This window comes from Takifugu rubripes, chromosome 15 (genome assembly GCF_901000725.2).
Source record: "Takifugu rubripes chromosome 15, fTakRub1.2, whole genome shotgun sequence".
NCBI lineage: Eukaryota > Metazoa > Chordata > Actinopteri > Tetraodontiformes > Tetraodontidae > Takifugu > Takifugu rubripes.
In genome coordinates, this window is record NC_042299.1 from 2,843,496 (window position 1) to 2,861,114 (window position 17,619).

General features: G+C 44.4%; 1 protein-coding gene across 4 annotated transcripts; it reads left to right on the forward strand.

Moving 5' to 3' along the window:
* Nucleotides 1-1,035: 1,035 nt before the first annotated feature.
* Nucleotides 1,036-14,913, forward strand: robo4 (roundabout, axon guidance receptor, homolog 4 (Drosophila)). Of its 4 annotated transcripts, none has more exons than XM_029848854.1 (19): nucleotides 1,036-1,464; nucleotides 4,607-4,933; nucleotides 5,239-5,396; nucleotides 5,570-5,690; nucleotides 6,197-6,335; nucleotides 6,450-6,577; nucleotides 6,756-6,868; nucleotides 6,945-7,176; nucleotides 7,273-7,394; nucleotides 7,851-8,022; nucleotides 8,098-8,280; nucleotides 8,366-8,408; nucleotides 9,578-9,690; nucleotides 9,898-10,218; nucleotides 10,369-10,461; nucleotides 10,603-10,738; nucleotides 11,786-11,998; nucleotides 12,093-12,433; nucleotides 13,368-14,913. In XM_029848854.1, exons 1-19 carry the CDS (start codon nucleotides 1,281-1,283, stop codon nucleotides 13,547-13,549), a joined length of 3,321 nt encoding a protein of 1,106 aa, XP_029704714.1. In that variant the 5' UTR covers nucleotides 1,036-1,280; the 3' UTR covers nucleotides 13,550-14,913. The 4 variants fall into 4 exon arrangements, with proteins under 4 accessions (XP_029704714.1, XP_029704712.1, XP_029704713.1 ...); XM_029848852.1 differs by having other exon boundaries at nucleotides 1,038-1,464; nucleotides 6,753-6,868; XM_029848853.1 differs by having other exon boundaries at nucleotides 1,042-1,464; nucleotides 6,753-6,868; nucleotides 12,096-12,433.
* Nucleotides 14,914-17,619: the final 2,706 nt, after the last annotated feature.

Sequence of the window (17,619 nt, forward strand, 5' to 3'; positions counted from 1 at the left end):
GGTAGTGAGGATAAGAAGGAGGTGGGGGACAGACATAGTGAAGCAGTTCAGAGGGTTGGGGGGGGGAGCCCTCTGTAGCCATTTTGGCCCTATGGATGCTGACAATAGTCAAAAGAAATCATTTACATCCGACCATGAGAAATTTATGTGACAATTGTGCTTTTTAAAATCGTTGAGTGCAGAGAGAATCAAAAGAGGGAGAGGGCCCAAAAATCAAGATCTCGAATGGAGATAAGCTTTGAAGCAGAACACAGATGAAAAGTCATTATCATCAGTCCTAAATAAATCCTTAACATCAACAGCAAAACCCTTTGAGACCCATGTAAAATGTTAGATCTGAGTGATGTCATCACGTCACAGGGTTAAAAGTCTAATAAGTGACTCTTAAAATGGCCAGAAAAGAAAGGACTCATCAAACAATCCTGGATTTTTTTATATAGGAAAATTGTATGAATTAGTTGTTCTTGGTTCCTCCCTCACTGCCAATTTTTGTAAATGTCGTATCACGTTCCCTTCAACGGAACATCTTCAAATAAATCCCCTGTGGCTGAATAAGAACCGATCAAACGTTGGAGAGCTACGGTCAAAGGTTACGATCTCATCCACGTTCGTCTTTTCTTTCATGAACATCTAAAAAGTAACTGTCTTGATGCAGGAAACCACTAAAATCACAGCGCTTCCCCTCTACTTGAACTGTCGGGTGGTTGTTCTTTTCATTTTCACATTAAAATAAGTGAAATCACTGATCCTTTATGAATTCCAGGGAAAAATATCTGCTCATTGACCAACGATCCGCTCTGCCTCTTTGAGTAATGAAACCTATCTGACAGTAGTGAACAACCATCTCCGTGATTCCACCCCCCCGTTTTCTCCATCCTCCCTCGGTCGGAGCCTGGTCCCTCCCTCCCCTCCCATCCCATGCAGAATGAATGGCACAGATGTTATTGGATAGGACAGTACCCCCAGTCCCCTTCCCCTCACTAATCGCCCAGCATGAGGTCTCAAACTTGTTTTCTGATGATTGTTTCTACCCAGAAGAGAACTTCTCCCTTGTTGGGGGGCTCAAGCACACCCAAAGAGGAGGGTGATGGGGAGAAAAAGAGGAGGGTAGACTTGCAGATAGCCTTGTTGCAACAAGATAAACACCACATATGGTTAACTCTTTGCTCCCTAGTACAGGTTCCATGGTGAAGCGTGACAGCAGGAGAGGGTGACAGCAGTCCGCTGAGGCGATGAAGGTTGACGTGCTGCAGTAGAGCTTCGGGTCGTGGTGGCTGAAGATGAGGGTTGGAGTGTGGCTCCTCTGGGTGTCCTGGCTCTTCATTTGGCCTGAGAGATCTAGCTGCAAAGAGATCCACCCTGCTGGGACGGAACTTCATCAGAGGTCAAAAAGCCAGGCTAGAGAGCGCGCCCGGCACAAACACCAGCAGCTGTATCACAGGAACGCATCGCACCGGCGAAAAGGTGAGCCAACGGTGTGTAGTCATAAAACCCACCAAGCCACAAGATTCACTGGAACTGGTGGAATAATCTGATAGTATCAGCACCTTTATGCTTTGGGTCTGATGGATCTTGGGGTTATAGGCAGACAGGGATGACCACAACACTGTTGATACGTCTGTCAAATACACTAATCTTTATTGGTAATATTATCAAAATGATTGGATCATATATTTATTATTATGCTGTAGAATTTCCCTTTATTTAACCCGTGGCCCCCATTTATAATTTTCAAAAATATCCTGCATTTGAGCGCTCATGTATAAAGTTTATCTGAATACATGGAAATGTGCTTTTTCTTTCAATACCTGTGGCCCAAATCATAGATTTAATGATGAGTAGTTCTCTAAATGATATGAAAGGAATCCATTTTGTCAAGTCAACATGTATATTCAATTTCTTCAGCAAAAGTGAATAAAGATAGAATAAAGAAACAAACTTGGCGATTTTAGATCCATATGATCAACAGCTGTAAAGCACTTTTTACATCAGAAAATTGTTACTATTTATGAATTATGAGGCATTATTTTCTCGTCCTGTCTTGATGTTTGGATCAATATTATCATCAGTGTTGTGTTTATATTATGTATTCCACTCAGAATCTGATTATTAGAAGGCAAATGTGGTTAACGTGAAAGAACATTATGCTTTAAAGGGACTGTTTGGTTTAAACCAGCTTAAATGTCTTCTGTTGACTCTGTTTATAGCTTCTTTTACCAAACACACTTTTTACTCTGAAGTCACTTTTTTTTATCACATTCTTCCCCACTTTGCTTGCCACTTTTCCTTTTTTTTCTAACCGTGCCCCTCCCTCAATTCCCGTTGCAATGCCTCGGCTGACCTCTGGTCTGTAGTGTGAAAGAAGCTCCTTCCCTCTGAATGTCTCGGCCCGGCAGCATTCCCATGGGCTCCGTTTAGCTGGGAATCATTCTTCATCCTCTCTAAAGCTTTTGTTTGAGGCTGAAAGCTGACCGATGCCCGGGCCATCAGGCCCGGCGTGTAGGATCAATAAAAACATCCATCAGTGTAGACTTCTCTTTTCTGAACCTCACAATGAAGAGCTCAGCAGACAATACTCCATTTATGTCAGCCTTTAACCAATGAACTACTGCGAGTTCACTTAATTCTGCCTCATGTTTGCTGTGATGGAGTTTGGAAACTTGTCTCCCGTCACTGAAAGCCCCCCCCCCCCCCACACACACACTTGTGGCAGTCAATGAAAACATTTGAGTAACTTTGCTCCATGCCACTATAGATGTATTGTGTTCTAACCATTGAAATGTGTTCTTTAATATAGAGTGAATAGTTACTGCCATTACTATTATCTTGTTTAGCTGCAGTTGTTTTGCCTATTGTACAAATATTCAAATATAATATACAGAACTGCGTGTTGGCCTTCAGACAGTACCTTTGGAATCTGTAGACGCATAGCTTCCTCCCATTCTTTTGTAAGGCTCCTTCCTGTCTCCAGCTGCAAAATAGGACAGCAGCATTTATCACATTCCTTTCATTGTTTGTTTTTGCCGAATGGAAAAATATGAATAGATCAATTTAGATCAGTTTAATCAATTTCTTTGTTGTCAAGAGCATTACTGCGATAAGGGAAGAGCATAATTTGGTATAGGCATTGGGGTAGAAAAATAACATATAAGTATTTCTGAACTTTTACGTTAAATTTTGTCCGTGTAATTTAAATGCATTAACGACAATAACTGACAAAATGCGCCGTTTTTAACGACCATTTCACATGTCGGTCTTTTATTTTGAAAAACCCGCCCACCGGAAGCTGGCTGTGTTCGATCACATCGTGAAGTATCACTCTGACACAAATCTTGGCACGAAAATTTAAAATGGACCGTCTGTAAATTCTGTAAAGTCTCTTTGGGTAGTTCTGTTAAGCGTCGTTGTTAACATAATTAGTAATTGTTAATTAGCCACGCTGACCTCGCCGTTAATGATGAAGAGTGCTTTTCTATTCATATTCTCTGGGATTGGAACTCTCCTGTCAGGTAAAGAACTGAGTTTCCGTATTAATTTGTAAAGTTATGCTTCTATAACTCCGCAGTTCCAGACATCCTGGAAGATCTAACGTTACCATCGTTTATATTTAAGTTTAACTACACTAGTTATTTGTTAAGTGTATTATTTATATATAAGCATTCTTTACATTTGGATTTCAAATCATATGATATTTCAGCGATGACCCTATAATGGGGCTGAGTCTTGGCTTCCCACAGTTTTCAGCAATTCTGGGAAATATAGTTAAAGTTCTGCTGCTCCTCCTAATACTCAGGTAGAAAACAATGATCATTTCACCAAGAGGTTTTATCCATGTATCTATGTAATGATATCATACAAATTGTTACAATAATATCCAAGATATTGCAACGTGTGTTGAGGTATTGTTTCCAATACTTGCTTATTTAAAGTATCTCAGATATTTGGGAACTCGTTTCATTTTGTCAGTGTTGCTCTGATGCTTCCACTCATTTCCAACCACTATTGTTTGCTGGGATTTGACGGTATTTCCTGGAAAAGTGACTGAATCAACTGTTCACGTCACCTTTGAGGTGGCATCAAACATTTGAACGGCTTATCACAGGATGTCATGTGAAAATCTTCTTTTTTCTCCCCAGATTTATCTTTCCGTGTCATGTTCTTGTCTCTTTTTAAAGCAGGCAACATGTGGATCTATGCGCTTCCTTTGCGTACGAGTGGCAGAATTAATTAATTACCACCCCGATTTTTCTGCCTTTTTCCAAATCAATCCAAATCGACGAGAACGTCGGCACGAGAAGCGTCATTGTTGTGTAGCGGATGTGATGTGTTCGGGTCAGCCTTTGTTGGGGTGGAGAGCCTTGAGCTTCAGGAAGCCGATCGGTCTGCCGTTTCCTTCAGCATGGCCATCCAACTGCAGCGGAAGTCCAAACAATGGCATTCCACTGTTGCTGGATGCAAACACACAGTATTTGTTGGATGCAGGACTCCAAGATGTTTGTTGTGACCATTTCGATAGATGCGAAAACACCTACACAACACATAGAGCAGAAGATGGGCTCCGGGTTTTTCCTTCCTTCCTTTTTTTAAATTCTCTCTGTGTTTCCAGTTCCCAGACTCGGTGCGGAGGAGATCGCGCCCAGCATCGTCCATCACCCCTCCGATGTGGTCGTAAAACCAGGGAACCCTGCGCAGCTGTCCTGCAGGGCAGAAGGCAGCCCTCAGGTCAGCCTCGAGTGGCTCCAGAATGGCCAGCCTCTGCAGATGTCAAAGGCTGATGGACAGATGCAGCCCATAATGTTGCCAGAGGGCAGTCTCTTTTTCCTTAGTGTGGGAGAAGGTCCGAGAGGTCCGTCACACGAGGGCGTTTACGCCTGCGTCGCACGCAACGCCGTTGGAACGGCAATCAGCCGCAATGCATCGCTGCGCATCGCAGGTACGCTGAGGTCAACGCAGATGGCGGTGACGTGTCACAGCTCCCGACCACCTGCCGTGTGTGGTGACTTTGCACCAATGTCAGGGGTTTTCTGGGAAGAGTATATTTCTCCAGTTACCTTCTGACTCATATGGGCTTAAACTCTTCCTCTAGTTTGGTGTAATTGAGTGTAATACAGCCGGCGTGCGTTTAAAGCTTCATCCTCATCAGATGGGGCGTTTAGGGTTTTAAGTGTTGTTTTTCATAACTAACTGGATAATTCTGTTTATTAATCGTGCTTGAGCTAAGGCCAGATGTTCTCATAGTGCTACAGGAGGAGTTCCATGTGCAACCCAGCGACGTGGAAGTGGCAGAGGGAGAGGTGGCCGTCTTGAACTGCGGCCCACCCACAGGACGTCCTGAACCTAACGTCCTCTGGAAGAAAGACGGCGTGCCCGTCAACATTACCGATCCCCATTTCACTGTAAGTACACGTGGATCTAAATCAAACAGGGTCCTGATTCTACTCATTATTTTAGTGTGAACGTAAAGTAGCTATAAAAGGTTTGTGGGTTTGTAAAGTGGAGAAAACAAATGACAATGAGTGTTTTCGCTCCAGCCAGTCATGATTACACTCCATCTTTCTGACTGCTGCAGGTGCTGAGTGGGAAGCTGATTGTGGCTCCAGCAGAGAAACAGAACTCTGGTTCTTATGTCTGTGTGGCCACGAACACTGTGGGTGTGCGAGAGAGCAGGGCGGCGCGCCTCTCTGTGCTGGGTGAGACTGTCGCTGTGATAATATCCCCATAAGTAAAGTGGATTTCTGCTGGAATGGCCAGCAACATAAAAGGAGCGTTTACAATCACTGGCCACTTTATTAGGTCCACCTGACTTAACAAGTGATTGCTAATAAACAAAGAAATAATCAGCCATGTCCGGCCCTTGAGGAGAACTCCAGCCAATAGACCCAACTCAACACTAACCCTAACCCTAACGAATCTTCAGCAACGATGCTGTCGGGTCAGCATGGACCAAAATATCTGAGGAATGTTTAAACCTTATTGAAAAGTATGACACAAAGAATTAAGGCAGTTCTGAAGGCATAAGTGGGTCCAACCTCTTCTGTCCCGTACTTGACGGTTACTGATTATTTCCCAAGTGTATTGATTATTCAATTATACTTTTAATTTGATTGAATTGTAATCACCTGTATGTGTATCAATGGTCGTGACCTAAGAGGCCCAGGAACCTCTCCTCTATAGCTGCTCTTCTCTTCTACTGTAGCCAAACCTACACTGCTGCTGAAGCCTGAAAATGTGTCTGTGAAACTGGGGGAATCTGCTCAGTTCTACTGTCAAGCTAAAGGTGACCCCCCTCCTACTGTGGTCTGGAGCCGAGAACAGGGGCCTTTGCCCAATGGCAGGTAGGTTCATAATACCAACTCACTCTCTTCCTTTTAAACTGTCCAGTAAAAGAGTTTGATGTGTACTTTGAAAGTTAACTTCATTTATGACTCTGTGTGTGTGTGTGTGTGTAGGTATCTTGTAAACCCAAACCAGACTCTGCAGATCCATTATGTGACAGCGCAGGATGCTGGACTGTACACGTGTACAGCTGCTAATGATGTGGGCGTGGTCACCGCCAGTGCACAGCTGTTGGTCGAAGGTGAGAAAAATACTATTTTAAAAAGTATTTAATTGGAATATCATTGGATTGCACCTGTTCTTGCTTTTTTATGTTACACACAAGGTTATTCAGTGTTCTAGCTTGTAAAATATCTCTGTAAGATTGTAAATGATGTAAATTACAAATGCTATAAGAGAATGTGTTGTGCCTCCAGAAGCTCCCAGCACTAAACAGAAAGATCTTCACAAAGAGCTTTCAGCCCTCCGGGTGGATTTAGAGAACATCACCATCGCTGCTCCCGGTTCGAACTTTTCCCAAGTCCAGTGGAAGGTATGAGCAAACCAATTTACGATGTACAGAGCAATCGGAGTCCTTTCTGACTGTTGTGGGTTTCCCATGTTACCAGCTCCAGGCTCTCCCCACCCAGCCTCACTACCTGGATGGCTTTGAGGTTCTCTATCGCTCTCTGCTGCCTGCCAGCTCAGACTGGGCAGCAAAGAAGGTGACGATGCCCAGTTTTCAGTGTCATCTGGGGCCCCTAAAGAGAGGTTTCAAGTACGAGTTCAAAGTTCGTCCTTATGGGAGCAACTTGTACGGGAGAGAGAGCAACACTCAGCACCTCAGGGTACCAGAAACAGGTGATCAAAGTCTGTCTGTGTCCTTTAGTTTGCATTTTCTATGGATGAATCCATATTTAAAAGTTAATAATAACACCAAACTAACCGTTCATGCAGTGCCCAGTGCCTCTCCACAGACTGTGTCCATCAGTGTGAGCCGTCAACAGAATAACACCATCCATCTCAGCTGGGAGCCCCCTCCCCTTGACACCCACAATGGCATTTTACAGGGCTACCAGGTAATCCATATTTCATCATGTCTTGTTATCAAAATCTGGTGTTTTAAAGCAATATGCTAAGAAAAACAACCATAAATGTACTGAATTACTATTATCTAGGCCGTAAAAATTACAAATGAGCTTTTAAACAAATAACTCCACTATTTTAATAATGCAATCAGTGCAACTTGTTATGCTAACATTGTAGCTAATGGAATGGAGGGAGAGCTGAGCTCAGAGGTATGAAAATGAGCAGAACCTGCTGGCCTAAGAAATATGAGCTTTAAATACCATCTCAACACTAAGCATGTGCTGTTTCAGTTGTGGTCCGACACCTGGCTAAATGTATACATCTCTCGTTGGACTTAAAACAAGTCGATCATTTAAAAATCATCCTATACTTTACTTTGAAAAGATTTGCTATATTTTAAACATTTTAAACAAATCCACCTCACTGATTCGTATTTCCTGCTTCAGGTGTGGTGTGTGGAGTCTGAAGAGGAGCGGTACCAGAACTGGACACTCAACAGCAGCCAACAAAAACTGGACATCTCTGCTTTAAAACCCGGGAAGCAGTACTGGATAACCGTCGCAGCAGTGAACGGAGCTGGGGTGGGAACGCCGAGCGATCCACACGGATTTCTAATCAGTGAGCTAATAAACCTTTCCTCTATGAGTCCTGTGATGTCACCATATGTCACTGAAGTGTGTGTTTTGTCTTCAGACCCACAGAAGACCGGTTCATCTCACTCAGACCTCTCCTGGGGTCTGACTCTGCTTCAGGACCCGCTATTGATTGGCGGTATTGGCGCCCTCTTGTGGTGCACTTTAATGATAGCAGCTGTCTGTCTGTTCAGGCGCCATGGCAAGACAGGGCGCCTCCTCCCAAGACATGGAAGGTCAAAAGGTGGGCCTTAATACAACTCTTAATATAACCCTTATTTACTCATCGTCGATCTTATATCTTTGATTTTCTTCCCCCTTGACCATAGGATTAAGCAAGCTCGTAGGTGAGGACCTCATCATAAAACACAGGTAATGTGAAGTTTACATTTTAGGATTTAGCAGATTTTTTTGTCCAACGCGACCTGTAGTGAAGTGACTCTCCAGGGAACGTACGAGTTGTCGTGTGCTGTGATGTTTTTGCTGTTGTTAGCAGACAGAATATCTTTCAAAGTCTAATATTCGATTCAGATAACCACAGTTAGAATTATAAGTTCTTATTTCCGGAAAGTCTGAAGACATTCTGGCATCCCACCTGCACAACAGTGTAGACTTAGTGCTGCCGTCATGTGTACAGCATAAAATCAGGGTTTGAGCTGTACAAAACACCCTTCAATAGGAAATTACATACTTCAGATGATGCATTTAGAGGGGAGACGTGTAGTGGGACATTTAGATTAGAAGGCCTGGATATGACCCACCTGCACGCCTACATGGGGCTGCTCATTTTGGCAGGAGTGTACAGGTCAAAGGGTAAAGCCCCCACAAGCATTAGACTGCACTTGTTTCTGACCTCATTCTTTGGGCACATAATGTTGCTGAACCTAGAGGTGACCAACTGCAGCCACCACAGGCTGGTACAGCAGACACCAGGCGGGATGGGTGCCGCTCTGATGTGTCCGTCCCTCCAGAACAGGGTAAATCTGGACTCATGAGAACACATTCTCCAGAGTCTAGGCTTTGTTCTGCCCAGCAAATTGAAGCTCTTTTACCCTCACTGATCAGTGCTTTTCTTTTCAGTCCCGCTTCCTCGCGTTCCCTTTGACTTGTTTGTGTGGAAATGCTCTTCCTTTCACTGTTAAACACAGCTCTGAGTTTTACTGTTGACTTTCTACAAGTTTATTTCATAAAACATTTATGACGATGTTTCGAGATGATGGTTTCCCGCATCCTTTTAGGTTGTTATAACTGGACACGTGGACGGTTTTTAACCCATTTTTCGTAGTTTCTGCAGTCTCCTTAGACCTTATTCTGATCTTATGCATTTCTTTTTGGCCAGGAAATGTGTGTATACTTATGTTATAAAAAGATGAGTAGTTAGAAATATAATAAAAGTCCAAAATATATATTTTTTTCTAGGTCAGTGATCTGCATATCACTTGATAGCATGGGCGGGTGGGGGTGCATTAGATCATGTAGATTCAAGTACAAATACCTCACTTAAACAACAAATGCTCTAAATAGAGATACTCCTTTCACAGGATGGCAGCTCCCGACTCACCTTGGATGTCTGGAGGCTGGAGACCTGCCCTCAATCCAAAATATCAGGATTTATGGGCTCATGGTTACAGTCACCCAGGACTCCGGAGCACTAGTGAGTAATATTCACAGTTGTTTGTTACATTTACAGAGGATATTTGTCTCTAAAAGCTCTCCTTGCTAGACATAATGACTCAATTATTAATATAATTGACCACGGAAGACTTAACAAATCCCATTAGACTCGGGTTTATTAGTCACCGCGACTTTTATTTGTTCTTTTTCATAAATCGCTTTTAGTGTATTATTCCTCTTCCTTTAGGTCTCCCTGTTTCAACCTGTAAGGATCCCAGCTGCCGAGACTCCGCGGTTCCCGTGGTGACGGACAGCTGTGGGGTTTACGGGACCTTTTATATGGACCTGATGGGCAACCGCCTCAAGACCTTCAACAGTCCCGGTCCCTGTGCTAAAATGCCACACAGGCTACCCCAACAGCTAGGAAGCGAGACCATCCAGATATTCGCCAAACCCATTGCCAAGAGTTTCGGCAGCCAGGAGGCATTGCCATGGAAACAGGCCATACGCCCTCAGCCCAGGATGGGTGTGCTAAGAGAGTCGTGGGAGAAGGGCCACAACAAACAGGGTGAAAACCTCATGATTGCCTCCACTTTCAAAACATTATTGGACTAAAAGTTTTGCTTTAGTCTTGAATTCGTAAAATATTTGGAATAATAACTTCACCATTATGGTTAATAGTGCCACGTTCAATATCCATGTGATGGTTTATCTGCAGAGCTGCATGCGGTCAACAGCGTCCCCATCTTGCCAACCCGGACCCCCCCTTGTTCTGGTATCTGTAACCAGAGACTAAGTCATATACCACCAGGTACGCTCAGTGCTATTAAAAATACCTTTTTTGCTTTTAAAGTTAAATACATTGGTTTTTAAAGGTGCTGCTATTTCACTGTATAGACAACACCATCATAACTGCGAGTTATTGCTGATTCCGAAATGCGTCTTTGTGCAGGAGGACACTCGGACTGCGCTCAAGTGTCCCCTCGACTGCTGCACTACTCTGCATCGTTACACCTGTTGGACATGTTGCCCCCGCCGCCACCACCTCCAGCACCCATAGAGTCGCCCAGCCTCTCCACTGATGAAGGGTGAGGCCCACTCACCATTTCAGGTCTAAATGAGCGTACTAGAGGCGATAAAGTAGAGTCACTTCGCTCCATAAATAGCTCCATAAATGTGAAATGCTTAAATTCTTATAATGCTGCCACCTGAAATATACTTATACTTCTAATGACACACACACGCTTGGTCGAGCTGAGGTTTGCGGTTAAATGATGAAGGCTTCCTTCAGCTTTAATGGTAAACAGTAACATGAAAGCCTAGTTCCTGTCATGATGTGGTCTCCTCCGAGCTTGATTGATCCAAAATCACGTCCATTTCCTTCCTCTCATTGTGCTATTTTCCTGTTTAAAAGGCTGACATATGAAGACCAAAGCGGTTGCCTTTGCAGACATGCGTGTCTGGATTTAAGAGCACAGGAAGCAGGGCTGCATTCTGTTTCCTAACTCAGGAACATCGTGCCAAATTCCATATATAGACCGAAGACAGATGAGCTCCGACTCCCACATCCAACTCAGGAAATGAGAAACCACCGAACCAATCCCCAAGTGTCCCGAGCACAACGATTTGATTTGATTCTGCTTAGACGTCATGTTCTTCACCTCCTCTTCTTGAAAACATAAACATGAACAACATAATCATACAATTGGCCCTTTGCGTGTATTTTTTTTCCCTATTCCGAAATATTAGAACGCAATCATCCAGCAAACCTGTCTGTTGGGAACTGGGCTGAGAAGCGGAGGGTTCTGGGTTCGAGTCTCAAAACATGGAAGGTGTTCAGGTAGTACGGGAAGATGCCAGAACACCTTCAGAGCAGTGCTGAGGTACCCTTGAGCAAGGTACCGAACCCACAAATATTCACATCGGGTCCTGGGACTCCTCCGGGGGGGGGGCCTGCCTCCGCCCATCGTGTCCCCCCTCTCTGTGACCCCGAAGAAGACAAATACAATCAGCCAGCGAACCTGTTCTGCTCATAATGACAAAAACAGAAGGTCTTCGAGGATCAGCAGAGACTCAGCTTGGCTCGGTTCTCAGATCCGTGCGGTTTCAGCTAAAGTGCCACTTTTCCCCCTCAGCTCCAGTCGATCTACAAAGCTAACAGTGGACATGGGTTCTGTGCAGTCGGGCAACGCGGCATCGCCCCGCCGTGGACAAGCGTCAGGCAGCAGCTACAGCCAGATGTTGGCTCCATCAGCTCATCCAGCTGTGGATGACGCGCATGACGACAGGCTGACAGCAGCGGACGTCGGGCAGTATCTGGAGCTCAGTCCAAAACCGGAGAGGTGCAGGTAAAACCGAGTCACCCCTTAAATTTACAGTTGACAAGCTCATGAACGCCACCAGATGTTGTTCGTATGACCCTGTGACCTCCGTGTGTGTCAGCAGCGTCCTCCCTGAGGAACGTTCTTCTCTGTCCCAACACCTGGCCCCCTCTCTGGGCTACGTCGCCGCTCATCTGAGGAAGCTCCCTGCCTCTGATGAGCCTGAAGCCACCCCCGTTGATCTGAGACGCGCCCGCCTCCAGAGCACGCCGTCATCCTGCTACAGCGACTGGGACAGCTCGCTGTGGAGCACCTGGAGCTCCGTGATGGACGGCAACATGAACAGCGCGAGAACCAGCCTCATCAGCTCAGTGGACAGCTGCTACACCAGCGACAGCACCAACTTCAGCCGCTGGCTGGCTGCAGCAGCAGCAGGGAGCGTGAGTGGAGCCTCCCTGTCAGGTGAGCAGCTGCAGCCCCCCCCCCCCGCCCACTGTAGCCACCATTGAAAACGCTAACACTGATCCTAACCCCACATTTATTCTTGCACTTTTCACTATATTCACTCTGCACTTACTACTTAATGTTCTTCTCAAATTCACAGGTAAGAAATTAAGTTGAATTTATTATTCAAGATGACCAATTAAAGAATAGCATAAGAAAAAAAAGGACAGAACACTGATGAACTATACTGGGTTTATTAGCATCGCTTTAATAAATGCAAGGTAGAAATAATACCAGGGGGAAAAAAGTAGAAAAAAACTTATTTGTTACAGTAAAAATGTCTTATTATTTAAATCTATAATCTTTTTCCTTGCTGATCTTTTGAAAGGACTCTTAATCTTACTAAACCCCAGTAAAACCAGCTAAAACACACTGTAATAGAGGTCGCTTTTGTCATTACTGCGACTTTCCGCTAGATGGCGCCACCGGTTGGTGAATGTAGAAACGGAAGGATTTAAGTGTTGATGCTCGTGCGTTGGGAACACACGCTCTTAACAGAATTTACAGTGAATTACTGGAAATACATCATCACTCTGTCGCTGGCTGTTTGGACTGATGGTGCAAAATAACTCCTAATGGATCCTTGTGAATCACTCGTCCTTCAAAAACATCAGCAGATTGAACGATGTTAATACTATTTTTTTGTTTATTTATTGAAAAGTTTTTATCTTGCAATTATTCTCATTCCATTAATTATTGTAGTTTTGTATATTTATACTTGCAAGTATAATTATTTATCAATGCGTGGGTTATTATTTTAATAAAACGACTATAGAATGTCAGAATTTATCCCATGAAAACACAGACAGCAATATTTTGATTGCTATTTACAGCTATATTGATTTTTTTGGTTTTTACTTGGACTTGAGCTAAAAACTCCTTCTGTGTTCAGACTTCTCGCCTCCAGCTTCCCCCCTCAGCATCCTGTATCCGTCACTCCGGTCAGAGGGCGACCTGTTCGGGGAGCAAGAGCGCGTTCCTGTGTGGGACTGGAACGTGGCCTGGATGGAGGAGATGGAGGCCAAGGTCAGAGCGCACCACCCTGTGCGCCACAGCAGAAGCTTTGACGTTTAAAGACCTCGGAAAGATCTGACGGGATCGGCGGAGCCGCAGGAGGAGAAGAGGAAGACGTGACGCCGCTGCGCTTTGCGCCATCTTTACGTGGAGTTCCTGGAACCTCCATCAAGTTTGCAGCATGTCTGGTTTTGCTTTTCCTCAGACCGCCTCGGGGCGGTCCGACAACCGTTTGCATCCTTCAAATGACTTCCAGTGACTCTCTAATGTTTTCCCTCCCTCTCATTAAGGAAGAGGATAACGAGCCCTGGAGATGTTCTCGAACAGTCGGCTCTCCTCACAGCTCAAGCTGATCCTCTGTTTGCTCCAGGACCTTGTTTACTTCTGTTTAAATATATATCACACGTGTTATTTAAAGACTCTTCCACACATTCCACATGAATTTCTGTTTCTTCTGATTTCTTTTACATGTTGGAGATTCTTTCATATTTTAAGCCTGTTTAAATTGCCTTAGGCAAAATAACCCTTTAGTCTGAAATAACAAATATAGAGAAATGTTTCTGTTGAAATCGATTAATAAGTGCTGCTTTATTCAGCATTCAAGTGTTGAATGAAAGCTTATCTTATCGTGCTTAACCGCTAAAGACGTTTTAATGAAATCTTTGTTCTCTTTGTGGAATAAATGTGAGCAGAATCCAGTTTGAAAGGACTTCAGACGTGTCCTCCTCTCCTGGCGGGTATGTTGGAAAGAGAGTTGATCCGTTCAGCCAGGGTGTACGTTTGCTGTCAGACGCCTGTGTGCGTGTGTGTGTGTGTGTGTGTTTGGATCACAGCGGAGCAGAGGAAGTGAAGGCTCGGCATTCTTCTGTGCAGCCTGTGGGCAGATTGTTATTGACCACAGCTGCTCCTAATAGCTGTGCAGAGCAGGAAGGTGATGTTTGACAACTCATCTGTTCTACTACATTAACGGCCATGCAAACAACGCTGCTTCATCTGATAATGACTAGTAATTACAGCCCATCAGACGCACTAATTAAACCCTAATCTGTGGTTGTGCACCCACACCGGTTGAAGGTACTCTTATTGCTTGGTGTTCCAGTGCAGGCTCTCTGTAGAGATATTGGGCCAAAAAATCTAATATGTTTCCCTCAAAGACTTTGTTTTGGCGTGCAGCAGCGCACTTCAGCATTGTTTTTCAAGGTAATCCCTGTCTCACATCAGAACTGTTCAGGTCAACCTTCTTAGCGCTGCTAAAACACGCTCTTTTGGTTTTTAGCCCCGCCCAGGTGGAGAATTACGCAAGTATTCCAAACCCAAACTCGGCCATCAATGACAGAGGAACCAACTTTAAGGTCGCAAAAGCCACGGCCCATGAGAGAAGTTGAAGGTTTTTCTTTTTTTGGGGGGTTAAGATTAAATTTGGAGATAAATCTGCCTGCTTGGTTTGAAGTTTTTAGATAAAACAGCAGCGGCTTCACATTCAAGCAAAATAAAAGCATCAAGAACCAAGAAAAATATACGAGTTTCAAGCGGTTAAAGCCATATATCATCCTCACAATCTGTGAGCAACTGGATTATTTGTGTGTGTGTGTGTGTGTGTGTGTGTGTGTGTGTGTGTGTGTGTGTGTGTGTGTGTGTGTGTGTGCACATCCCGAACTGCCAAAGGGATTATCCTTCATCTGTCTGTTCACTAAAGGCCATATGTTTCTACAATGAATAGTTCAGCTCCAGTAAGCAGCACACTTGACCACACACACACACACGACTGTATGTTTACAGTAATAATTTATATGCGCACACACGCGCACATTTGCTGCTCCTGGGATTTGTGCTGAACAGAGTTTGGTGCATGCCAGAATACCAGCTTTAAATCTATAGCATGTCAGCAGACCGATGACATATAATAAACATGCCGAATACAGACACACACACACGTATGATGGATAATTGCTTCTCTGGGGGCTTACATTAATACAGTAGAACCAGAAAAGTTGATATTTAACATGCAGCTTAGCTTCAGTAATTTCCTCTCAGCAGATTTAAAGACGGTGTTTACATCACTGGCGGTTTGTAAACCAAGCAGGCCTCTCAATCCCATAATCAACGCTGTTCTTTATACGAGATGGAGGCATTTGATTGGTCAGAGTAAGGAAATTTGCAGCTGTGAAAGGGTGGCACTGAGAATCAAAGCAAATAAAATGAAAAATGGTAAAATAGTAATAGTAAAATAACAAAGTGCTGAGATGACAGTCAAAAGAAGAGTTTAGTCTTGTCCTATTTAGCCTTTATCACAACAGCTATAACCAGCTCATTTCTCTGTCCAAATACTTCTCTGCATCACCAAAACCAGCTGAGGTAGCTTCCCTGTCCCAGTAAAACCAGTCAATGTCCCTTCCTCTGGTCCTAAACTGCTGCAGCTCCTCCGTGACCACGTTAGCATGGTGGTGAACTTGCGTGACCTGTTAAACGCACATCATCACGCTGCGTTTCACAGTCAGGCTCACTGGACGCTGCAGCAAATTAGTGAATGATTGAGGTCCTTGTCCCAATTAACTTTACAAAGGTTCCTGTTTACCATATCCCATCAAGGCTTTGCTGACAAGTGTTGTAGTAAAACCATAAATGCTAATACTACCTAAAATAACCCCAAAATCAGTTTCACAAATGGCAATTTTAAGTGTATATTTAATTAAGCAAGCTGGAGTAAGGACGCGTGCTGAGGGGAGCTGGTCAGTCGTGCTGATCTGATTATGCACAGGTGGCTCACATTGATTGACAGCTCACAGAGATGTGTTGTGGCATACAGACTTGCTAATCACTCTATTGACAGGGAATCAATACTTCCCAAATGGGCCTTCATTTCCAATGCATCTGGTCACGGCGAGAGCCCGACTCCTGCATGTTAACGGGTTCACTGGGGCTGCAGCTCATGAAGAATGCTCACCGCCCCACCGCTCCGGCAAGACTGTTGTGACTCAGCACATCCTTAAGTTTGCGAGAATATGGCTCGGGCTCAGTGTGGGTCACCTGACCTTCCCTGCTGCCGTAGACGCAGCATCGATTCTGTAGATCTTTAAAAGCGACCACTCATTTAGTCCTGGGAGTTTCGCCCTGTCAGATGGCTGTTGGCCCGGCCGAGGGGGAGTAAAAGGCCAGAAGGGGTGGGTGGAGAAGGAAGACAAAGTGTTTTAACCTCACCTTTTCAAGCTGCGGCAGCTGCAAGACACGTCCCCTTATTTGATGGTAGTAATTTATGTGAAGGGTAGCCAAAATAACCCTAAAACAAAGCTTATTTTACTCTAGATGATGGGATTATTAAGCGATGGTAGTTTATTCCTCAGAGATCCTGACTCAGAAAGTGCACTTGTGCAGTTACAGGACAAGAGTTTAACAAATCCCAGATGGAACATTTGTCTCGGTTTACATATAAGAACTGTCCTGGTTTATCATGACAGACGCCAAACATGTTTAGTTTCACCGGTGGAGATCCTGAAGCAGAGCAGGGATCTTGCTCAGGTGACGAGGAGTTTGGATTTTGTTGTTTTTAATACTTTTAATTTAATACTCAAACATTCTACACAGCATCTCTGTGTTTCTTCTCTTTGGATCAGAGAGAAACAGAAAGAAACGTTGTCTTGAAATACAAAGAGAGGCTAGCCTGCGGCTAACGTTGGTGGTTTCATAAAGGACAGAGGTGCATTTTAAATTTAGAGGGGTAAAAGCTGCAGTTTGGGGGGGGTTGGAAGTTTGTGGATCGTCTACATGTTGAACGCTGTATCTCTTTGTCGTGCACCGTCTGCGTGCGGTGACCCTGCTGCTAGCACAATAGCTTCATTTCAGGCCGTCTGTCTGTGGAGCCAAGCCGGACGCATCCATCTCTGCTGTCACGGGAACATTAACATGGAAATTGGTGTGTTGCTGTTCAGAATAAGGAAATAAGGCTTTAAATGATGCCGTCTCTGTTCCTGGTCTCTTCAGACCCAATGGGCGTTTCCCCGTCCGATGCAGGCTAATGAATGGATGAGATGATTTACGAGCGAGGCGGAGGGCTGAGATGGGAAGGCTGGGGGCGGTGGGTCGCGCCGTAGAAGGTCAGTAACGTAAATCTTCTGATCGTCTCTGTTGTCCTT